General features: G+C 40.9%; 2 protein-coding genes across 4 annotated transcripts; both read right to left on the bottom strand.

Moving 5' to 3' along the window:
* Nucleotides 1-375: 375 nt before the first annotated feature.
* TM2D3 (TM2 domain containing 3) lies at nucleotides 376-5691 on the bottom strand. Of its 3 annotated transcripts, none has more exons than XM_054214159.1 (6): nucleotides 5535-5691; nucleotides 4386-4484; nucleotides 3502-3659; nucleotides 2762-2936; nucleotides 2081-2156; nucleotides 376-741 (listed from the first exon to the last, which is right to left on the bottom strand). In XM_054214159.1, the coding sequence occupies exons 1-6, from the start codon at nucleotides 5620-5622 to the stop codon at nucleotides 576-578; spliced, it is 762 nt and encodes a 253-aa protein (XP_054070134.1). In that variant the 5' UTR covers nucleotides 5623-5691; the 3' UTR covers nucleotides 376-575. The 3 variants fall into 3 exon arrangements, with proteins under 3 accessions (XP_054070134.1, XP_054070135.1, XP_054070136.1); XM_054214160.1 differs by having other exon boundaries at nucleotides 4386-4481; nucleotides 5535-5673; XM_054214161.1 differs by lacking the exon at nucleotides 5535-5691 and adding an exon at nucleotides 5208-5460.
* A 2178-nt stretch (nucleotides 5692-7869) lies between these two features.
* TARS3 (threonyl-tRNA synthetase 3) lies at nucleotides 7870-23724 on the bottom strand. Its single transcript, XM_054214854.1, has 19 exons — nucleotides 23456-23724; nucleotides 22812-22904; nucleotides 21829-22019; nucleotides 21195-21318; nucleotides 19941-20062; nucleotides 18994-19111; nucleotides 18305-18369; nucleotides 17634-17712; nucleotides 16255-16401; nucleotides 15010-15108; nucleotides 14510-14676; nucleotides 13802-13964; nucleotides 12775-12912; nucleotides 12259-12336; nucleotides 12070-12170; nucleotides 10856-10960; nucleotides 9984-10056; nucleotides 9137-9251; nucleotides 7870-9012 (listed from the first exon to the last, which is right to left on the bottom strand). Exons 1-19 carry the CDS (start codon nucleotides 23696-23698, stop codon nucleotides 8864-8866), a joined length of 2370 nt encoding a protein of 789 aa, XP_054070829.1. The 5' UTR covers nucleotides 23699-23724; the 3' UTR covers nucleotides 7870-8863.
* Nucleotides 23725-25097: the final 1373 nt, after the last annotated feature.

The raw sequence follows: 25097 nt of genomic DNA on the forward strand, positions 1-25097 counted from the left end.
TTAGTGCTACTGCAGTCTAATCCTAAAACCCCCACAATTTTAAGTCCCCGAGTCACTAAGCAAATGTCAGCTCTTGCTATATCCCAAACCAGAGATGAATGTAATTAACATCATAAAACACAGCTAAGTGTAATTCAGGCAAACAAATTCTCCTCCCACAAATACAAAAAAAATGAATATATTACTGACATATTTAGGGAAGTTAGCTTTAAAGTTAAATTCAAGCATGCAAATAGGAAATAAACAACTCAAGTTAGTTTGCATCTCTTTCAGCGCTTGACAGATCATCCGAGTTCAAGCACAGTGCAGAATTTTGGTTAGCAGTTCAACTGTTTTCACAGAAAAATAGCATGTCCATCAGAGAAAGGAAATGAATTTCAACGCACTCAGCGATCCACTCCTTTATTTTACCTTAGTTAAAGGCAAGCTAAGTACAGATACTGTACATTAACACGTATGCACATAGAAAGAACAGTTGCTCTTCATTCTACCTCCACGGCCCGGATCTCTACGTTCTTTTATTTAGAGCCCTTTCCAAGCAATTACTCCTCTCTTGAAAGATGCTGCACCCACGTTTAAATATAGAGAGACCCATCTGCAGGCCCCACATAGCCCACACCTATTAGCAGCACGTCAATTAGCGTCCATATTCCAAGTCCACCAAAGCTGAAGAGTTTTCCCAGACCTTCCCGCCACTGGCCCAAATAGAAACGATCAGCCCCAAATCCACCAAGGGTGATGCTGTAAGAATAAAAACACGATTCACTGTTATTATTTTTAGATTAACTCAGTTTGGGTATCCATACACAGTTCTTTCTGACATACCTACAAGGTAGTCATAGTTTTCCTCTACATCATTCGAGAAACGATATCTTTTTTTGTACATAAAGTGCTGACTAGGTCATTAAATGAGGAAGCTTTTGATGAAATAGCACTATTTCTTAGCTAATTAATACTATCCAGAGACATGACAGCTTTTAATTCACAACAAGCAATAAAAACAAAACCTCTCAAATTTATAAATGTATCTCGACTTTTCTAAGCTAGCAGAAGCTAAAAAAAACCCACAACAAACAGGCTACAGAAACAGACGCAAACGCTCAATTCAGCCCCATGCAGCAGTCAGGCAACAGCAAACCCTCCAGCTGGTGGCAGAGAGAACAACTCTTGCCATAACGGAAAGTGTGTTAGATCACTTTCTTCATCAAGGTCGTATTCTATCTTTGGCTCCAGGAATAGAGAGTCTCGCTACCCAATTTATCATATTAACCACTTTTGAAATATTAAAGTTTAATGAAAAAGGTGTTGCCACCAAAAGAACTTCGATTACTTTCAAATCACTATTATGGTGCTCTAATGACTTAAAATTCCAAAAATAACCTAAATAGTTTCTTTCACTATTGCTACGCTGGTAGCACTAATATTAAAAAAATAATAATTAAAAAGCAATAATCTTCCCTAATAATTTCAAATGCAAGAAACTTCTTCTTTAGGCATTTCTGGCTGTTATAGTTGGGGAGGAAGCTGTAATAAATGTGTACCAACTACAGCCATCTCAGTGATATCTACCAAATTCAGAAACAGCTGCATTCATTTCAGACACTGAGAAGTAATTTGGACAACTTTCAGCCCTAAATGTTTAAAACACATTAAAAAAATGGAAGAAAAAATTGTAAATCTACAGATTTTTTTTGAGCATTTGTACCTCATTTGACACTATAATAAGTGAGTAAAAGTAAACACATCCATGATCCTTTTCTAGTCAGAAAATGGATCACTTTGTGAAGCCTAAGAATCATCGGCATTTACTCTGAAAAAAGAACATTCAATGCAAAAATAACATAAATGTTTTCTCTCAAGCTCTATTTACTGAAGACAGCCAGTATCGCTGCACATGAAGTCTTTGAGCATCCTATACCTTCAAATTCTAAGCTAGACTACATGAAATACTGGTTATTCAGTAAACCATTAACAAATACTAAGCAGAAAAATACAGGAACTGAAGATTTTATAGACAAGTAATGTATTTCTAATAATATCATCTATTTTAGCTTGATGTTATCTAACAGTTCTTGCATACCTTAGCGCCAAGGCAGTAGACCACTTATAACCTCCAGTCCAGTTGCAATAGAGCATCTTAGGAAAGACACGATTACCTAAACATTAGAAAACATTAAAAAAACCTTAACATAACGAAGACCACATAATGAGTTAGAAAATGACAAGCAAAAAGATACCATACTTCCCTAGTAAGAGTCTAAAAGGGTTGACACTATTTGAAACGGACACTGTCAACACAAAAGCTCATATATACTCTAGTCCTCTGCTCCATCAATCTTCATCCCGCATCAGAGAACATGCAAAGTCACTAAACAAATAGGGGGAAAATTAAACAAGCTGGGTGGAACCAGCATGAATTTTTTAAAGTTATCCCACTGAGACATTTGATATTGATTCTATTAGCAGTGTCCAAATTAGTATAATTCATAGAAGTTGACAAAAATAAAACTATTAGAACTATAGAACTATTTGCTCTCACGTGAAGGTATACAACAGTATTAAAAGCAAATGTTTGGAGTTAGATGTCACTATTATGCTTTAAAATTAAAATCTAGCTGTAAAAAATCTCAGTAGATTAATCAAGGTGCAGGCTGTTACTGCAGTGGACGTAAATAATCATTGTATTCACCCATTACAAAAAATGTTAAGAAATTATTTAGAAAAAAAGCTTTTTTACAGAATCTGCTTCAGCCCACTTTACCTAGACAATGAATATGATCCCGTACTGTACAAGTGGCATTGTATCGTTGTCGCGGACAAGAAACCGTCATGCAGTTTGTAGAATTGGTACATACATAATCAGTTGTTGCAAGCTGCCAGCAAAACTGGCATGTCATGTTAATTGTAAAGTTCTCCTGCTCATGGTTATTCTGATCCTACAAAAAGACACCATTATCATTTCACTAGTAATAAAAAAAATTCACAGTGTACAGCATCAAATCACATTTCATGTATAGATATTTTTGGCAAAATAACAATCACCCTCTTTGCTACCTCTATGTAGTCAAGTGCAATAGAAAAATCAACATTAGAAAACTGACAGAATTATTAAAGCACGGTTTAACATTCCTGCTTCCTCCAATCTAAGGCTAGTGCCAAGAGGAGGACTCATTCACTCTCACCTGTAAGATCCGTTTGTACCTCTGGCGGGTATTTAGCCTCCCCACTCTCAAAATGGTTTGGTTTTGATTGGTCAACAAATTGATTTAACTCCGTATGCACGGCTGCTTAACAAAATGATCCAACACAAGAAAGGCAAAACAGAGAAGGGTAGGTCTACCTCCTACAGCAACGGCCTACAGTTGGATGATTAAACGTACCACAGATCTGCAAACCTGCCTATGTAAGAACCTGGAAATCAAATCTTTTATGCTTTATGACACGATGACACAGTATAATTAAATGACTTAAATTTGGGTTTAAAAATAACAGGTTACTTACAAGACAATGAACATATGGCTTGACTTTGCAATCAAAAGTCGCCGGTTTCCCATATATACAGGAATAATTTGTGTTACATGTCATACAGTCTGGTGGCAATCTACTGCAAAGCCCGTTGCTAGGACATTTAGTCACATAAGATGGAATTTCTGTACTTTCTGAAAGGTGAAATACGTGAATAAAATTAAGAAAGTGAATAAAAAAAGCTATATAGTCTAAAGTATATATAGAGATATGTTTTCTTTTATACATATATACACACACATATATATATATACACACACACACACACTCTGACACTATAAAGGGCATTCCTTGTTATACACTGAACCGCATCACAAGTTGGCGGTGTGGGAAGCTCTGCGTTAGCCAAGTGAGCTGCTACTCAGCACAGCAGGGTACCCTGCAAGGATCTCGCAGGAGCTCTGTAGAGGACAGCACGGCCACACAATGCAGCACAGCACCAGAACAGAGCTCAGCGTGGATTAGTGCCACCTCAGCCAGCGTTTCTCAGCAGAAGTAATCAGTTTAGGTAGAGAAGCAGGCTGACACATGTAACCTACTTTTAGTTCAGGCCTAATCAGGTTTGCAGCCAGCTCAGTCATTTGCTGTTTGTATGCGTTCAGAACCACCTCAATGGCAGTTTAACTGGTCGTTTTCTAGCTGTAAGATCTTATATGGACCAATTTTCTAATTATATAATCTCAGCTCATTGTTAAGGTCATGGAAGAGTAATTCCTAATGTGTTATACTATGTCTTTTACCACTGTGAAAGCATAGACCAGGGTTTCCATGACACAATTCAAGAACTTTATTACTAAATTCAAACACTGAGGAAAAAGGCCTGTAGAAATAAAACAAAAAGAAGCAACATAATATTGTACCTGCTATTTTAAAATAAGGAGTATTTGTACTTGTTGAAGTGAGACTTTTTCCAAATGTAGACTGTGGCTGTGAATGCTTTGTGGTCATTAAAGATCCTGCTACAATAAAAAAAAATATGGAGAAAGTGATATTTCTAGAATAAAATTCATCTTCAGAAACAGTTTGATTTAAGCATGCCAATATGAAATTACAAGTGGAAAGGATAATGAGAATTTAAAAATTGTAAAAATCTGTTTTGTTCTAGAAACAGTAGAAGGCTTATGTTAAATGTTAAAATGAGCATTAGAATCGAAACTTTCCTTCTAGACAAGAAATCATGCTTATTTCAATCCAGTCTAATTTTTTGGTTCATAAGAATTAAGAAACACTGCTCGGAAAGCAGATTTTGCACTGTATTTGCTACAGGACAAAACCATTTAACCAAGCAACGCAGCTGCTACTTTGATAGAAAGCTGGAAGAGAGGAACTGGCTGTCAACCACGGCTGGGTTTCTGCATGGGCTTCGTGTTTGCCTGGGCGACTCCCAGGACCGCGAGGACTCTGTGGGGCTGCGCTTGAGCCCAAACGGCAGCACAGCCACGGCCTGGGCAGGTTTGTCACGGCTGCCCACCCAGAGAGTGCCGAGCAGCCCCAGCGCCTCGCCAGCTGCGTCTGGATCGCACACAGCTCCCGAGCCGGAGCACCACCAACGCCGCGGTGTGTGCCCGGCGCAGCAGGCCGGCCGGGCGGCGCGTCCTGGCCCCTTTGTCCCGACACCGCACACCGCAACACGGAGCTCCAGCCCTGCCGCGCACAGCTCCACGCCGCCATGCCCCCGGCACCTGGTTCTCTCCTCCGCCCGCGCAGTCAGGGAAGGGGCAACGCGTCTTCCACCGACCGAGGTCACGGTCACCTGGCCGGCTCGGCCGCTCAGGAACCGGGCCCACGTCCAGCCCCCGGCCCGGGGTGAGGACGCTCGGAAGAACAGCCCCCGCTTGCGGGCGAGGCGCTGAGGCGCCGCCGGGCCTGAGAGAGCGCGGCCCGCCCGAGGGGCCGCGGCCAAGCGGCAGCTCCCTTGCCTGCCCCCCCCCCCCCTTCTTCTCCCACCCACCGCCCCGTCTCGGCCTCGGGGGTGAGGGGGCGGGCAGAGCGGCGGCGGCCGCGCTCACCGCGGCCGGAGAGAACGTAGAGCTGGGACAGGAACAGCGCGACGCCGCAGAACCTCCGCAGGGCGCGCAGCCCCGCCAGCGCCGCCATCTTGGCTGCCGGCGAGGGGCAGGGCCGTCGGATGCGGCGCGGCACCGCTGAAGGGAGGGACCGCCCTCATGGAGGAGGGCGGCACCGCTGAGGGGAAAGGCAGCCCTCATGGAGGCGGGGGGAGGGACGGCCCTCAGGGAGGAGCGGGGGCGGCACCGCTGAGGGGAAGGGCGGGCCTCATGGCGGGGGGGGCGGTGCCAACCTCAGTAAGTCTTCCAGAACGTCACCCATCGCTGCTTCCCTCCTCCGGCCCTGCGGCTCTGTGTCCTTCTCGCTACATCTCTCTCCCTGTCGAAGATTTTAATTTATATTGGTTTTATTAATTTATGACCTCCAATGACCTCCCTCAATGCTGCAGGCCGTCTGAAAACTTAAACAGTGACAGCATAGATACATGTATGCTAAAGTCAGTCTTCTATTCGCAAAACCTAGTAAATGTAAGTAAAAATCACCCCCCACCCGCCATGTTAATTCTGTGAAGGGGAACAGAAAGCTTTCCCAGCACTTGTTCCTTCTCCAACCCATCTACAAGAAGTGTCGGAAGGAGGATCCCGGAAACTACAGGCCTGTCAGCCTGACCTCGGTACCGGGAAAGATCATGGAGAGGATCATCCTGAGTGAGCTCTCAAGGCAAGGGCAGGGCAGCCAAGGGATCAGGGCCAGCCAGCATGGGTTTAGGAAAGGGAGGTCCTGCCTGACCAACTTGATCTCTTTCTATGACCATGTGACCTGCTTTCTCGATGAGGGGAAGGCTGTGGATGTTGTCTACCTGGACTTTGGTAAGGCCTTCGACACCGTCCCCCACAGCATTCTCTTGGAGAAACTGGACAATCATGACATAGACAAGTGTACCCTCCGCTGGATAAAAAACTGGCTGGATGGCTGTGCCCAGTGAGTTGTGATTAATGGAGCAAAATCTGGTTGGCGGCCGGTCATCAGTGGTGTTCCTCAGGGCTCAGTTTTGGAGCCAGTCTTGTTCAATATCTTTATTGATGATCTAGACAAGGGGATTGAATGCACCCTCAGTAAGTTTGCGGATGACACCAAACTAGGTGGGAGTGTCGATCTGCTTGAGGGTCGCAAGGCTTTACAGAGGGATCTAGACAGGTTGGATCAATGGGCCAAGGCCAATGGGATGAGGTTTAATAAGGCCAAGTGCCGGGTCCTGCATTTTGGCCACAACAACCCTGGGCAACGCTACAGGCTTGGGGCTGAGTGGCTGGAGAGCTGCCCAGCAGAAAAGGACCTGGGAGTGTTAGTGGACAGCCGGCTTAACATGAGCCAGCAGTGTGCCCAGGTGGCCAAGAAGGCCAACAGCATCCTGGCCTGTATCAGGAATAGCGTGGCCAGCAGGAGTAGGGAAGTCATCGTGCCTCTGTACTGGGCACTGGTGAGGCCTCACCTCAAGTACTGTGTTCAGTTTTGGGCCCCTCACTACAGGAAAGACATTGAAGTGCTGGAGCACGTCCAGAGGAGAGCCACCAAGCTGGTGAGGGGTCTGGGGAACAAGTCCTATGAGGTGAGGCTGAGGGAACTGGGCATGTTTAGGTTGGAGAAGAGGAGGCTGAGGGGAGACCTCATTGCCCTCTACAACTACCTGAAAGGAAACTGTAGAGAGGCAGGGGTTGGCCTCTTCTCCCAGGTGAATAATGACAGGACCAGAGGAAATGGTCTGAAGCTGCGGCAAGGGAGATTTAGATTAGATATTAGGGAGAATTACTTTACTGAAAACGTGGTCAGGCACTGGAACAGCCTGCCCAGGGAGGTGGTGGAGTCACCATCCCTGGAGGTATTTAAGAAACGTGTAGACATGGCTCTTCAGGGCATGCTCTAGTGCCCAAGATTATTGGTTTGTGGTGGGGTGTTGGGTGTGGGGTTGTGGGTGTGGAGTTTAGTAGGTGGGTGCTTTTTTTTTTTTGTTTTGGTGTGGTGTGTTGGTTTTTTTTTTTGTGTGGTTTTTTTTTTTTTTTTATGTGGTTGGACTCAATGATCTCAGAGGTCCCTTCCAACCACTAAGATTCTGTGATTCTCCCCCCCCTTCTTTTTTCCTTTTCTTTTAAAAGTGGGGGATATACACAAACCAAAACTAATACAAAACCAAAAACAGGGCTATTGAGCCCAAGACTATGCAAGTCCCAGTCAGAAGTAAAACACTAGCTTTGAATTTTTATAACATTTATGCATGAAATCATACTTTCTGCTTCAGTGATATTTAAATCACAACAACTACAGCTGTATAGCTTAGATAATTGAGTAATATATTTAATGCTATTTAAGCCTTGTAACTAAAAAACTGCATATAAAAGTGAAAAAGTAGTTGTGATAAAAATTCATCTCTGCAAAAAAATCAGATTCAACTGCCTGCAACAGTAACTTTAAAATCATTTATAAGGCAAGTCAGATAAATATGGCCAGTTTAAATTCCAACATGCTGTGTTTTAGAATTAAAACTGTCATCCACACCTTTTCAGCATTCTCAGTATCCCAAGCAAATACAGCCATAAATTACACATGGGGAAGCCTCTTCAAAGGCTTGTTTTAGAAAAAAAGCCAAATCAACAGCAAACACAGGAAAAAACCCACAAACACTTTGCACACACAGGTACAGCGAGGAACTCAACTTCATTCTTGGCAATTAGCTTTACAGCAACCAATTATCACACCAGCTCAATCCGCGCCACGTTTCACCCAGGTTTCCAACAAAGACACCAATGTATTTGTAGCCTGCCACAAATTCAGGCAGAATCAAGCTATTCTCCCTGCCGCCCCCCCCCCATCCCCCCCCGCAAAAAAAAAAAAAAAATTTATATGATCTGGAGTTAGAACAAAACCTAACCCAAAACACTGCTGATGCACACACCCGCTGCCCAGCTCACGTCATCTGGGCAACTGTGACGTGACCGAGGCAGCCCAGCACACATCCCGGCCTCCTGATCCTTGGCTTCGGGCAGCCCTGATTTATTTCCACAGCAAAACCAACGTATTTTAGCAGAGGCATAAGACTCCTAAAATAAGCATTGTGTGACTGGCGCAGATTGGGATCCCATGGGATTGTCAAAGGAGTTGGCAGCTGCATCTGTCCTCTCATGCTATTCCTGGAGCACCAACGTTGCTACATTTGCTTATTTTGTATATCCATTAACTGAAAATCCTCTCAGATAAGCATTACTGCTGTACACAAGGAAAGAAACACCATTTCACATGGGCAGCTAATATTATTATTTTTTTCCTAACAGCAGCATCAGAATTCTTCTTCCGCATTTGCAATATGTGAACTCTTAAATTTCTTGAGTTTCTCAATAGCAGAAGAGACTGAAATCTCCCCATGAACTTTGTTATCTCTTGTTCGCACGTTGACAGCATTATTTGCTTTCTCCTTTTCTCCAACCACTGCAAGATAGATCACAAACAATATTAAACTGACTACCTACATTACAAAATCAGAGTCTGGGCAAACTACATGCCCAACATTAAAACTTAGATGATATTCAGAAACGTAAGCTCGTGCAATTACCTAAGATGAAGTTATACTGGGCCAGCTGTGCATTTCTAATTTTCTTGTTTAATGTGCAACTTTGATCTAGATCCACATCTGACATAAATCCTGCTTCAAAAAATTCGCTGCAAACCTACAAAAAACCCAAAACAAACCCACATAATATTAGAGTATATATTCTACAACATAAATTTGTACATGCTGTAATCCCTGATTTCTTCCAATAATTAATTCATGTATGTGCATAATTTTGCTCTTGTGAATTGTTGTAAGGAAGTCAATGAAGCGATTTGAAGAAAACCACACACACACTTAAGGGTTTAGCAGGACTCCAGCTGGAAGACAACAGGAGGTAACCTCCGTATCAAATATTTGCTGCTCCCCTCAGACAGCTGCACTGCGGAGTGTCAAAAATGTTTCCTCAGTCTGAGAAAGGAGAAAGAGGAGAAGGAACGAACCCATTTAATGCATGCATTAAAAGAAAAGCAGGGGAGAGGGGTAAAAACAACCATGGTCAAATGAAATGTAGTCACGAGTATACATGTGCTGGGAAATGGGAAAAACCGTCTCTGCCCCTACTTTAGGCAGATAATCCTGTAACAAAGCATTAGCTAGCATGGCAAAACATTAGTCTGGCCTCCAGAATGTTTCTTCCTTTAATAATTACTGAAGTATGTACATAATACCAGAACGCAAAACACTTAAAAGTTACATATCCCTTTCTCAGGCTTATACAAATTTTAGACTAGATGGAAAAATTTACCTCTCCCCTCCAAATATGTCTCCAAAATTACTAAAGCATTCATTCTTTATTAGGAGCTATTAGAACTGCTTGCTACTCTAGAAAGGCAGGCCCTGCTCTCACCTGCCGGGCGTACTCTTCAGAAGCAGGTCCCACAGGCACAACCATGACCTGCCGTGGAGACAGCCAGAACGGCCTGGCAAGCAGGACAAGAAAAATAGGAGATAAGGTACATTTTACATTTGCATTCATATCCACAGTCATGTTCCCCAATAATAATTTATTTAGTTTATAAAAAGTATTTACATTAGCTAAGGATGTTGGATAATATGTTATCTTCCTAAGTTCACATAAAAGAACAAATAGATTGATTCTAGTAAAATGCCATATGCAGAACTTTGATCTTCTGTTCACTTCCTAGCTGATTTCACAATTTTAAACAGAGTTTTATTTTTTTGCATAATTTCCACTTTTATTTATAACTTGATAGTGAAATGTGGACAGTCAGACAGGTGACGGAAAGTAAGAATTAACTCTTCCTTAAATACATTAACGAAGAAATATCTTCAGAGCCTATTCAAGATGAAACAACACATCTTACAGGTTAAAAAAAATATTTCATGTATTAAGACTAATTCATGCCTGTATAAATAATTGCTTTATATGTCTAACATCTTCCCAGTACAACAGCATGATTTTTAAGAAAAGAGGAAAAGGAATAATGCAGCACATATACATTCAATTACAATTCTTATTTCTGCTTTATCGTGTAATTTTTCCGGCAATCTCATGAACTTGAATTTCTAATAATGAACTATTAACGTAAGCGTATCATACAACTCAGACCATAAAATCAGACTCTCTCTTCTTGTAATCTTACCTACTAATTCCGAGAAAATTCTAGGGATATTATTTTGCATTATAATACATGAGACATTAAAGAGGTATTTTCTACATTGTTACACATTTCTTAGAGCTGCATTTGTGTCACATACCATTTTCCTCCATAATTTTCTGCTAGAATAGCTATCATTCTCTCCACAGATCCCAAAATAGCTCTGTGAATAATCACTGGCCTTTTCTTATCATCGCCATCCTTACTGAAAAAGAATAAGTAAAGTTTAAAAAAAAATAATTCTCTTAGCTCACATACAGATAATCCTACTAATACTTTTGATTCTACTTTTCATGAAAAGACAAAATGCAGTTATTTATAATTAGGCAAAATCTATCACTTTTAATAAACATGTACTTTCTTTAAGTCACCTGGGCTTTTGAAGGAATACTGACTAATCATAGTGACTTAAAATAATCATGCCTGTAGCTAGTGGCATAGGCACAAACTCCTAGAGTCTGAGAAGATACTGAACTGACTCAGCTCCATTTCTGTGTAGTTTAGTATTTGATGTTCTTCCTCATTCTTTCTTTTCCACGATGTCTTGCTTTTATTTTGCTGCACAGGATCTCACCTGCCCTTACTGTTCATTTCTTACCTTAAATTACAATCCTCTGTGTAAAAAACAAGCAAGTTGCTGTTCATAGTAGTATTATCACCTACCAAAGAGTTATGGTATCTACTGTAGAACATGCAGCAGGACAAAAGAGAAAACCAGTAAGAAAAACCACCCAGAAAACATGTGTTCAAGTCAACAACATTAGTTCACTCAGTGGATCAATACCCCTCCCTCTTCCTAGCCTGAAGCCAAAGTGAGATTTTCATTAAAAACTGCTCGCATTTGGTTTATGTTCAAAGTTAACTAACTTTATCTGATAAAAAGAATGAGGTACTTATTACAAATATACTAGCTCCTTAAGAAATGTTTGAATTTGTATGCAATGTCTTCAAAGGAGACACAGTGACCGGGCTGGAAGTGAAAACTGACTTAGAGTTTTCTTTAGCATTATGTATGATCAGTTGTCTTCAGAACTGGCAGACAAGACAGATCATTACATTTTCCTGCAATCCGTATTATTTACAATTAAAGTGACCTCTCATTACAGTGAGGAAGTATCTTCAAGTTCATGAGTCAGTTCTCTACTCACCAGGGACATCTTCCCTCCTAACAAGGCTGCTGATAGGGTAATCATTTGGTAAGCGAGCAACAGAGCATTAATACACCTCAGTTTAATGGGAGTTACAGATAACGAAAGTAATCTTTTTTTTAATTATTTAAATTAAAAGAGGAAAATACTCATCTTAACCACTCACCCAACGTAAGTAAGATTAAACCGAATAGGTAGCTGGAAGTCAAGTTGAATAGTAGCACATTGATGGTACCTGCCAATAGCATCTTTGATTTTGATATCAATCTGTAAAGCAAAATAACACAGTTATTAAATATAGTTTGCCTGTACTCTTGTCCATCCCAAAGCTGTATTAAAATCCCGATTCACTAACCTTAGGACCATAAAATGCTCCATCTCCTGGATTCAAATTCCATTGCACTCCGAAGTTATTCAAGCTGTTTTGAAGTTGCTAATCATAACAATGAGATAATAATTAAAAAAAGGTATAGCAGGGCCTTTCATTACTCTTAAGTCAAAGCATTTGCCTTTGAAATACAAAGTAAGTCAACAGGCAGCATGACTCTTATTGTTCAAGCATTTAGTCATTTATGGTAAATAATCCTCAAATAAGAGTAGTTCCTTGTAAAAATGTTGTGATTAATCGGAAAGAGAGATTAATAAGAAAAATCAACTCAGTTCAAGATAAGGAGCTAAGTAAGAAACAGAAAGTTCTCATCTTATACAGAAAATTCACATTTAATGTGACATTTTTCAACAGGCATTTCCACTAAGGACCATGTTTAGCATCTGATTTAGGCAATTTCACTGTTAACATGGAAGAACTTAGTTAAATATCCACCTTTGCAAACACAAATATTAAAGGTTTGTTTGCTTTTAAATTAATTACCTTTTCTGCACGATCCCACATCTCTAACTCTCCTAGATAATTTTCTGGTCTTGTAGAGAGATGTAGTTGAAAGGAAAAACCAAAGACGGCATACACTGACTTCAAGAAATCAAGACAGCCCTTAATTTCTTCTTCAATCTTAAACATAAACAAAAGATATTAATTAAAATTTACTTAGATAAAAATGTAATTGGATATACTGAATTCCTCATAATCAGAATATAAGAGTATATTAGATTTTTAAAAAAATCAATCACATGAAAATGACATCCTACAAACCCAAGTCTAGGTAATGGGTGAAGAGAGAACTGCAGTGGTGAGGCTTCAAAGCATGGCAAGAAAAATAATATTCTTGTTAAGCCTGGGCTTCTGGAGCCAAATTGCATGAGTCAGACTCCACAAAATTACATGAATTTATTCACATGGCTCCATTAGAATCTATGGCATTACTGACAAAACAAAAGTATTTATTCAGCACTAATATGGAAAACAGAAGGTCGTCAACAGCTTTTTTTCGTTGCAGGGGGAGATGGGAGATACAAAAGATTTTACCTTTGGGGATTTGATGCCCAATGGATCTTTCTAAAGAGGAAAATCCTATACAGAAAATCTTATTACATAATTCACAATCAATAACATCCCTCAAATAACATTTTTTTCTTTTGATATAAGTATTTTTTAATTTCAAAGAAAAAAATAAATAACACAAATTATGTCACTGCTATTTGAGAAAATTGTAACAGAGAAGCTAAGTTCAATGGACTATTGACTTAAGCAATATTGCAGGAGGCTAAGAAATTGGGAATACCAGATGACTGAAAAGGAAGCACCTAAACCTATCCAAAGAACCCATCAAATGCAGCATTACGCTACAAAGTAACACAACAGAAGAAGGTAAAGTTAAAATAGTTAGGGGATATTTTTCTTATTTAATGTTGGTTTGGACTGTGAGGGGAGGGGAAAGGGTTCTTTTTCTTTGGTTGACTGGTGGTGGGGTGGTTGTTGTTGTTTTTTTGTTTTTTTTCACCTGTTCTATTGTGCAAAAGATGTGAGCATCATCTTGTTGAAAGCGCCTTACGCGAGTCAAGCCACTTAAAGTCCCAGAGAGTTCATTTCGGTGAAGAACTCCGAAATCTGCAAGTCTAAGAGGCATTTCCCTCCATGATCGTGGACGATGGGCAAACATCAAGCTAGAAGGAACAGGAAAGAACCCTCCTTTTACCCTTCTTATAGAAGATTTAAGGCAACACAGAAACTAAAACAAGATCAGTAGAGACAGTAATCACATTTTTAAGTATTTATTCATTCAGATTGTCTGCATCCTAAAAGGTAGTCAAACAGAAGTGCAGCACTTGGGAACGTATTGCTAAATACCACCTAGAAAAAACACCATGAGACTAACGATCAAGACTGGTTCATCTGTACCTTCTTTTGGTACACCACATCTGATGTCTATCTCTACCCAACAGGATTTGTATTTACTAGTGATACAGGCTAGTTTAGCATGCACAAACCTTGTTTAGTGCAGACTTACTGAAAGATTCTCCTACAAGAACTGTATTTGGTCTGCTTTGGGACACTATCAGGGGAGCTCTCTAGACACGCTAGGTGCTTAGTAGTCTATTGTAAGCATACATGATAACGTGTAGTAATACTGCTTCCACCCCCCCCCCCCCCCAGCCCCACAAAGTATAAATATAGTAAAATAAGGAGGTTTTCATTTGAGAGTACAAACCAGTGTCCCGGACAATTCATCGGTTTAAGGGCAAAAGTTTCCTTCTCAATCTCAAAAGAGAACATATTTTCACTATAGTGCTGCCAGTGTCCTGAAGCCTCCCAGAGTTTACTGTTGAAGATGTTTGGGGATACAACTTCAGTAAAATTACGCCTGTGATATTCCTCCTATAAAAGAATTCAACATTTAAAAGGTAATAGAGCTTTTGACAAGCAAAAGCCTGATTCTTTTTAACGGTGTTCTTGTGATGGCAATTTAATGGCAGACTGAAGGACTACTGCACATGTAGGTTTTACAGGACAGGAACGGGCACATGTCAAAGCTTTACTCTGCCCTGGTTTCAAAAAGGTTGGATCTGTATAACCACAGTGAGAATGTGGTATATGTTTACATACATAGATGTTTCACTTTGTGAGGATAGCTCAGTGCTATGAATGGCCTATCACTGAAGATCAACAACCTATATTAAGTTGTTAGGAGCTACGTTAGTTTACACTCACTCGTATGAAATCCACAAGCGTGTTATAAAGAAAGGCACCTCTGGGGAGGAAAAAGCAGCTTCCAGGACTCAAGTCATGAAAGAAGAAGAGTTCTTGCTCCTAGGTAAATTAAAAAGAGAATGCTGTAACACCACTTCAGATATAACTGCAGAATGGCAGAAAAAGACTATTTCACATATGTTGAGACTTTGTTCACAAAAATGAATTATTATAGCAAGATGACTTCCAGAAGTCTACAAGTTGTCAACAACAGTAGCTAGTTTATCTATAATTCTTACTCTTAGAAGTTTGTAATAACATTGTTTGATTGATACTAGATAATTTGTTTTTAAAAAAACATAGGAGTAATCATCAAATACTCAACAAATATTCAAATCTTAATAAGTTAACAGAAATAAGCATGAACACTTCTGTAAAGATAATTTTTCTACTTCTTCCCTTTGTCTCCATTTTCTGTAAATTCCTCAGTGGTTCTTCCTCTTCTGAGTTACCCTCAGCTGTTCATCTTTGCTTATGAAGGCCCTTCACAGTTTCTTCTTTCACGTCTGCCAGTAAGTGAGAGGTTCGTGCCTCTTGGCTAACCAGCCATGACCTTCACTCACACATGAGTTTTTCAAATAAACGCCCCCCTGCTTTCACCTGTACTGCCCATTATGCCTTTAAACATCCACAAAGCCACTTGTTATCCTCTCTCAAATACCCTCCCTGTAACTGCATCTTCTCTACAAAACTACAGCAAAGGTGACAACAATTGGGAGACTGCATGCCAACATGACCACCATCAGGTCACAGTCCTTGTCTGTGTCAATCTAATGTCTTCCAACTTACACTCAATTTAAGATTAAATCTGTTCATTTAAATCCAGTGGAGGAATGTATAACAATATTCAAAACAACAGCTGAAGTACTGCACGTAAATACACTTAACTATTACCTTATTTATCATAGAATGGTTTGGGGTTGGAAGGAACCTTAAAAGATCATCTAGTTCCAACCCCTTGCCATGGGGAGGGACACCTTCCACTAGAAAAGGTTGCTCCAAGCCTGTATTTATGCCTATAATAAAGAGTGATCAAATCATATTATTTATACAATTTTTGTAGAATTAAAATTTTAAAATGCAACTGACACCAAGAAATTCAGAGACCTGGGTCCCATTCAAACTGTCAAAAAATGGAAAAAAACAGCAAGACAGTGAATTTTATTACAGAAGCATAAAGGAGAAGTAGACTGTGAAACACTGTACCTTTCCAATTTTCCTATGGTCCCGGTTTCTGGCTTCTTCCTGGAATTTTTCCCATTCCTTCATCATTTTGTTATCAGGAAAGGATATTCCATATATTCTCTGCAGAGTTTCCATGTCAGATTTTCCTTCCCAATACGTAGAGGAATTCTGATGCAGAAAAACCCGTACTTTAAGATAATATTATATAATCTCAGGGAAAGGAGAAATAAATGCTAATGCATTCAAGTGTTATGATTTTTTTTTCCTTGGGAAAAGAATTATATGCAGTCATCCAGCATTTGTTTGTAATACAAAGATACTCGCACTGCCTTTAATCAGCATATTAACACAGAACATGTAAGCGAAAGTGGCTGGTCAAGCCATACTTTTATTCTACTTAGGTACGTTGTTTCAACTGTCATCATGGCACGTTTTATTATCTCGCATTGTATCTTCTAAAAAAGAAGATATACGTTCAAAATGATGCAGTAAGAAAACACGAAAGACAAAAACAAAACTAACTCGCTCTCACAGTTAAATCCCAGCTGTTTTGACAATCTAACGCTTAATCCCTGAAGCTCAGAGTTCTATAAACTTCAGTTAGGAAGCCAGCAAAGGCAACTATGATGAATGTTCCACTGAGGTCAGACTAATCAGGTTACCAAAATTAGCATCTGCGACTAACTTAAACTACATCATAACAAGAGGTATCTGCAAACACCGTCTCTGGCTTTCCTATAAGCAATGTCATTTTTAAACAGCAGCACTTGCAGATCTGCCAGTGTCCACTTTACCTCCTGTTCCTGAAAGATACCTTCTTACAAGGACAAAATACTATTTTCTGACCCAATGAACATCTTGGACGTTCATTTACTGCAGAATAGAGCATGCACACACACCGCACACAGATGTGACAGCTAGTAGACAGATGTGACAGCTAGTACAGACTCACACTAATACTACAAAGTGCAATGCTGGTTGGAGATGCTAGCACAGGACTACCACATTAGCTCAGGCATCGCGCTTCTCTGCTTCTGTAATCGGTTCCACAGCTAATCTAGTCACTACTAGCTTATTTTTGCAGTACTCTTCATTATCGCCTAAGCATGCATGTTACCGCACTGACGCTCTGATAAAAAAAAAGATGCTGTTTACTTTCACTGATGTACTATATTGGGATGGTCAAGAAGTGGTAAACCTTAGAAGCAAATGAACGATGAAAGGCTGTAGTTCTACTTGTACGATGGGAGCATGAAAGGAACTGATGGACTGTTTTCAGAGTAAGCAAAGAAACAATACAAAGGACACTGGCATAATCACTTCAGGAGAAATAAATACCTAAATAAATCAAGTGATCCATAGTTTAGTTAAGTTTTAATGTACAGCTAATTTAAATTTACCTTAAATATTTTAAGGGCTTTAATTTTTCCAGTGTGTCTCACATGTGGACCCCTGCACAGATCAATCAGTGGACCACATCTATACAGCAAAAGAAAAAAGTGTTTATTTCAAAACACTCCAACACTACCTGAAGCAGAATATTCACTCAGTAAATACTCAACACACTTGATCCATTATCAAGAGCATCATAATACGCTCAGCAATTCATATAGTTCCATATATAATCTTTGTTAATGTTGTCCAGGAAATTTCAAACTATGCACATCAAACAGAAAAAAAATGTTTTTGCCATTTTTCAATTAACTAGTTTTATCCCTGGCAATTCAATGAACAAGAACCTCAACCCAGTCAACTAAGAGTTAGCTTTACCCATTATCCAGCAATTCAGTGTCACGAGTGGGAACTTATATTAATCCGTTCACTGAAAGCAGGGGGAATGAGTGAAAAGTGGATTTGCCATTTGTCCACAAATTGAGACCTAATCTGTCCCAGCAGAGAAAGAAAAGGTCTGATTTTACATAAATAGCAACATTAAATTGCAAACTTAAGTCCCAATCAGACAAGTATTCAGAAGTTAGAATAAAAAAATTATTATTCTCCTCTCAATTTAAATGAAGTATACCTAATTATAGAAATACTTCATAATACTTTTTAGCTTGATTTTGTTTACCTGTATATTGTGGTAGTTGGTGTGTTCACCTTCTCGTTAAGGATTCGACACTTAAACTTGTTATACTATGTGGGGAAACATGAGAAGTCAGAACCATCAATAAAATGGCTAATAAAATTCTATTTTAAAAGTATATATCAATAGTGCAAACACATCAGTCACACAACTAAAAAGTCACATGAACACATATATCTACGCAGAAGTTCAACATCCTTTCAGACGAGTTATAAAACAAGAGGGGAAAGAGACAAAAATATCTTATTTTCCCTGAGGGTATGTTAAGCATAGTGATTACCACCTGAACACCTCAAAGTACTTTTGAAAGGCAATTAAAACACCGTACAGTGAGACTGTAATATTCACTGTATAAAACAGAGGACTAGAGGACAGAAGCTTTTTTTACTTGTCTCTGCAAGTGAGACGGATTGAACTTGTGCCTTTCGTATAATTTCTTTGTCATCTCATTGAGCTCGAGGTGGTTTTGTGTAATCAGAAATTGTTTTTATTATTGTCTGAAAACATCCTGAACACTTGGAGAGGGTTATGGAAAGGGGGAAAAAGGATGCTATTCTTTTTCTTTGTTTTCCTAGAAAGGTAGTGTTCTGATGAATGAGTCACGTGCATTATTTTATAAAAGTTACATTTTAAAAGACCATTGTACTAGAATCGCAGCTACTCCAACGATTTACCTTAAACATGTCTAAGAGGATCTCCTTTTTGACTTCCAGCCTTTCAAAAGCCTGCTTCTCTTTTATGATATTTTTACAGCGGTTCTCTAGTAGTGGGAATTCCATACTAGATACACCTCTAAACAAACAGACACAGGCAAAGGAAGTATAAATTAATTATTTTGATATTCACATTTAAGTGATCAGTTTCTAGTAGTCGAATCTGAAAAACATGGGATGTGTTCTCATGGTTTGTCACAGTATTTTCTTAGTTTCTCACAATTGGCTGTACTTTCAGACACTAAACTCAGAAACACAAATGGTATCACCCTGGACAAACCCACTGCCATCACTCCTAGAACAGTCTTCGACATGTTTAAATGTCTGGAAGATCTGTAGCTTAAAGTATATACGATTTCAGAAAAAAGAAGAAAAAAAAGGCTCAACCCATCTAGCAAGAGCTAGTTTATCAGCTAACGCAGATTCGGTATTCTCCCTGACTGCAGAAAGATAAACAAGCCAAAAACCAGAATTGTAAAGCTGTGCACAAGGATTAGAAGAGCAAACACCTATATGAGCCACATGCATACGTGCCATTGCTACAAGTGACTATGGCACTTTGAAACCAAACTCCCATGATTCTTCAAGGAAACCATCTCCTTGTTATCTCCCAGGAATTTCAGAACTTCAGAAAGTTTTACCCAAACACTCCACATTTTTTCCACACTCAACAACTGCGAGTCTTAAGGAGCAGGTGTCTGAACACTGCTCTTGAATTTAAACATACACACACACTCAATGTGTATGTATACACAGACCTATACTATGAAGACAACTAACCCGTCAGTTTTAAACCATACTAGATACACGATTTTACTTTTAACATGCAGAAACTTGACTGAGCAAAAATAATTTTAGCACTGAGCTTCAATACAGAGTATCAAAGTTCTCAGACACTGAAATTTTACCTGTCTTCCATGTACATGTCATAATAAAATCCATTCTCAATTGGTGGTCCATAGCATAAGCAGCCCCCAAAATAACCTTCCATGGCCTCTCCAAGAATATGAGCACTTGAATGCCAATAAACCTGCAAATAAAGTCAGGTGAGCAAGTCATGGGGTCATTGGCATTGTGTAACTAAAAAGAAAAAACGAAACAGAGGTATATCTGCAGATGGGAAATGCACTGAAGTCGATGTTGTTTAAAGTCTGTAAGAAGTATAACAATTTTATGTTCTCATTTTGAAATATGCCAAATGATTAATATTTGGCAGATGTAGCAACAAAGCCCCATCATATTTCAGTCTGAAAGATGATTATAATTCTGCACTACTCCATCACCTTAGTACTTATTGTACCTTGTTCATTTAGAACTTAGTTTCTGGTCAGTTAAGCATCTATGCAATACTAACCGTATCTAAAGCAACGTAGCCAATTAAGTTACCATTGATCACATATATTACATTTATTAATAGGATTGTAAACCAAGTTACCCAAAATGCCAGAAGAGGGCAGTCAACAACCCGGTAGATCAATGCCAGTCTTATCTTCTACGTCCCTACTAATTCAGACCCCTTCATAGCCACTGCTACAAGGTAAAGCCTTTACAGGCTCCTGAAATGCCTCAAACAAGCTTAATCACGTAAACAATTTTTTGACAAAATGAAGTCTAATTCTAGTGCATAAACATAGGCTTAAGACTGAATCCCATAAAAAAATATTGTGTGTGTCACTAAGTATATTCATAGTTTAATTAAGGAAGACACGCCTACTTAAGTTTCTCATAAACAATGCTGGTACAAGGAGGTGTAGATTTTATTTATGACTCAAATCTGATATTGGACAATTTTCAGAAAACTATAAGACAGCCTCACTGTTGCTTTCAGTGTCTGATCTTCAAACAGAAGTCAAACCACAGAACACATGTCTTCGAAGACACCAAACTATTTAAAATTAGCATGCAAATCAAGACATTCTGTATGATCTTGTTTGATAAGTAACCTGTTTATGTAGAAAAGAAGGGAAGAAGAGAACACTAAAATTTTATTCACCTATAGATTACAGGTACTTAGTATTTCTTTATCAAATTATGACAAGTACAGTACTCCAAAAATTTGGGGGATATTTTTTTTTTTCAATTCAAGATTTTAAAAGCATAATGCTGCAATTTAATGTCATTAGTTCCTTCAATCAATGAGAAACCAGTGAGTATTTACTCACAGCTTTTGCTTCTTCATTATCAAATGTAAGCAGCTCCAGAGTACAATCTCCCTCCAGTGGACGATCCAGGTCCCACAATTCACCATTCACTTTGGCTATAACTGCATTTGAAGCCAACACTTGACTAAAAAACACAAATGATGACAAGAGACCAAAATATTTAGGCTCAGATTTGCAGAAGTGCTTAGGTTTCTAAACCCTGTGAGACCCCACCCACATCTCATAGCACCTAAAGACCTTTAATTTTTGTTTCTCTGGTCTTCTTAAACACTATTCTACTTTTAAGGTCTTCAGTGGTTTTCAGTGCCTGGGATCTGGAGGAAAGACTGCTCCTAACAACACTTTCCACTGTTATCTGGTAGCTTACAAACTTCAGATGTCTCTATTATTCCTAGCAGTCTCAGTGACTGTTATATTTTTTAATTGGAAGCAAGCATCATTCAGAACACTAACTTCAGCCAGTTATTTCTTCTGCATTAAGCTGAAGTTTCGATGACGCTTTCCAAATAAACCAACTTAAGAGAGTCACCATCCACTGACCATGACATATACATTTTATGCAACAAGGTAAGAGACAAATGATAGTAACAGATCTACGACTGCAAAAGTACAGCTCCTTCAATCTGCAGGTTACCTAACTCCTACAGCTAATTGGTATGGAGTGGTTTTCCAAGATTCTCCTTCAGCCATCGTTCCATCTGTCAGGGTAATTTTGATAGGTTTGCTCTCGTTGGCCACTCTGTAAGCTAGCAAAGCATCATGTTCTTTTTTCAGTGCTTCATAAAGCTTCAGTCTGTCTTCTATGAAGCTTGGTTCACACTGAACCTGTAACAAATAAATGACATTATACACGTACATATTTGTGAAAGAAATAGAATAAAAGGATTTATAGTGTTTATGCACCCCTAGACGTTCCCACTGAGAACAGATTTCACTGTACTAGGATTCATACCGATATGCAGTAAAGCATTTGTAAATAATTATACACAGGATAATCCCATCCAACTTGCTGACTATTTCATAGTGGCTTTCCAATTTTCCAATGCACCTTCATCAATCCGGGCCTAAACAGCTTTGTGAGTTTGACCTCAGAAAGCAGCCTACATTCCTTCCCGAGCATTTGTATTTGGCTGACACCCTAGAGAAGTCTGGATCAGTCCAACAAGCCCTCACTCCTGCCAGTCCATTCAAAGCATCAGAGTCAAATAAGACAATTCGTGGGAAGTTTCCTTTAGTTCAGCATAAGGTAAATCATTAAGATATACTGAACTACAACTACTGCTGACAACATCCTCTTCCAGTTCTCAATGCATGCTATTTAACTATTTGTGAACTACCACTTTGTTTAGGAACCACAGTATTCTGACAAATATGTAACAAATCCTTTTGTTACATAAAAAGTAGAGATCTAAGAATGCATAAGTAGCCCTACTAATTACATGCAAGATGCAGGTCTTAGATAATGCTTTTTTTCTATATGTATGCTATAGCAAGCCTTCTTCCCAAAATCTGGGATTACAAGATACAGCAAAGTATTTCAGATTTCAGCACCTTTTCTGAACGTATCCAAACAACACTCCTTCTTCTATTATTACGTGGCATAAAATAACCACTTACATCATTCCGATCCTGGTTCACAGCCTCATTTCCTTTCTTCTTTTCCTCTTTATTTTGATTCACTGCGGCAGCTGGACTTACACTGAAGACTTTCTGAAAACAGTGATAATACGAAGTATATGCCTATGCCTTTAAGACTTTTCCCAGCAATCACTGAAACAAACCAAACCAGTGCAATACTGGGCTTTAAAAGGCAATTACAATCAAGTAGGGTATGTCCTTAGTATAGAGGAAAGACTTCTCATGACACATCTAAATTGTGTCCTTCTGATGTTGAGCAGACACAGCGCAAACCTGCTCACCAAGCAAAACCTTCTCAACCCCATTTCCCCAATTTCAGTACTGCAGCCATCACCGGCAAGATCTCCACAGCGAGACCCTGGGAGACTGAAGCGGGCTAGCGAGCAATAGAAGCAACTTTCGTGGCCTGACGAACAACTTATCCCACCCTCGGGACTACCGGGAGCGGCGCCGCCCGGTGCTCGGGCCACACGAGGAGTGCGGAGAGACCGCGAGCGGCCCCCAGCCCTGACAACCCCGCCGGGGCCCGGCGCCTCGCCCCCGCCCGCCCCGGTCCCTACGGCCGAGAGAGGCCGGGCCCGCCCCACCGCCGGGATGGCGGCGGGGGTCTCCCCCGGCCCTACCTCCTCCGCCGCCCCGGGGCCCGGCGGCCGCTGCTCCGCCCTACCCAGCTCGGCCTCCAGGCTGCGGCGCAGGTGCAGCAGGCGGTAGCGCAGCTTCTCGTTCTCGGCCCTCAGCCGCTGCAGCTCGGGGCCGCAGGTGCCGGGGCAGCGCGGCTCCTTCAGCCGCCCCACCTCCGCCATCAGCCAGCGCAGCTCCTGCTCCTGCCGCCGCACCCGCGCCGCCGCCTCAGCGGCCGCCGCCATCTTCCCTCGCTGCCGCCCCGGCCCGCTCCGCCCGCCGGGACCGCCCCGCCGCGCCCCGGCCTGCCCTCCGCCGCCGAGGGACTCCCCCCCGGTCACGGCGGGGCGCCGGGGCACGGCCGGGTGGCCGGGGAGGCGCTTCCTCGGCCGGTAGCTGCGCGGAGCCCTCGCTGCCGCCGTGCTAATGCACGGTGAGCGGCGGGGGAGCGCCGAAACCCACAGCGCCTGTCTCGGGCTCACCTCAATTCACCTGAAAAACTTCTTTGAAAAGCTTTTTTTCTCAAATCCTCATAAACTGGGATTGCAGGGACGAATGGCATCACTAATTCTCGAAATCCCGATGAAGCCACTTTGTGGAGATCATGACAAGGACGAGTAAATTGTAATAGGGAGTGGAAAAACACATCAAGTTTGCTTTATGTTCCCAAGTATCCAATTTAGCATCTCTGGAGCTCCTTTGCTATTGAAAACACAGAAAAGCAACGCTTAAACAATACCATTAAAGTAAATACATGCTTTCAAAGACCTACATGTAATATCACCAGTGTCCTGGTCGTTCCAACAATTATCCAAATAGAAGGATAAAGACAGAGACCTTGTGAGAGCATGGAACGTACGGATGGCACCCACCTGAACGCCGCCCCACAGCCCGTGGGTCAGCACGGATGGCAGGTGGTCCACCCCACAGACCACCGAGCCCCAGCTCCAAGGTCTGGCCAGCCCCAACACTCAACCATGGCTGGTTTATCATCCTTTCTCTCTGATCACCATCCAATAAACACATCACCTGCCAGAGTTGCCTACAGCCACACTTTCTCCCAAAACCAGCCTGGATCCAGGTGTTCAATGGGAGTTGAGGTCTGCAGGTAAGAGAGCAACATGGGAAAGATGAATAAAAAATGGCAAAAGCAGTTGGGCAGAGGAACTGAACGCCAAAATACTGTCACATAAGCAATAGTTCACACAGCACGTGCCCTCCCACCCCTATAGCAGATCTCACCCCAGCCCAAGGCATCCTTCCCTGCCACTTCTGCACCTCCTGGTACAAGCCGGTCACTTACCCCTCCACCTCTGCAGGCCCACGTAATCAGGGTCACCTGTTTTCATAGTTCCACACAGGGCAATAGGATTGCATGAATGCTGTTTCAAAGAAGGCATTTTTGTTGCCCTTATCCAAGATCCATTGCACACACTGTAAAAGAAGTAGTTTTCACATCCTGGTGTCGCACCAAACAGTTGTGCATGTCGGGGAGCCAGAAGGGCCAGCTGCATCCTGCAGGACAGGGAGCCCAATGCCATGGCAAGGCTGGCAGGACAGGGGCTGGCCAGCCAGGGCCCAGCCTCACAGCACAATCACAGAATAGTTTGGGTTGGAAGGGACCTTTAAAGGCCATTTAGTCCA

Source organism: Rissa tridactyla, chromosome 9 (genome assembly GCF_028500815.1).
Source record: "Rissa tridactyla isolate bRisTri1 chromosome 9, bRisTri1.patW.cur.20221130, whole genome shotgun sequence".
Taxonomy (NCBI): Eukaryota; Metazoa; Chordata; class Aves; order Charadriiformes; family Laridae; genus Rissa; species Rissa tridactyla.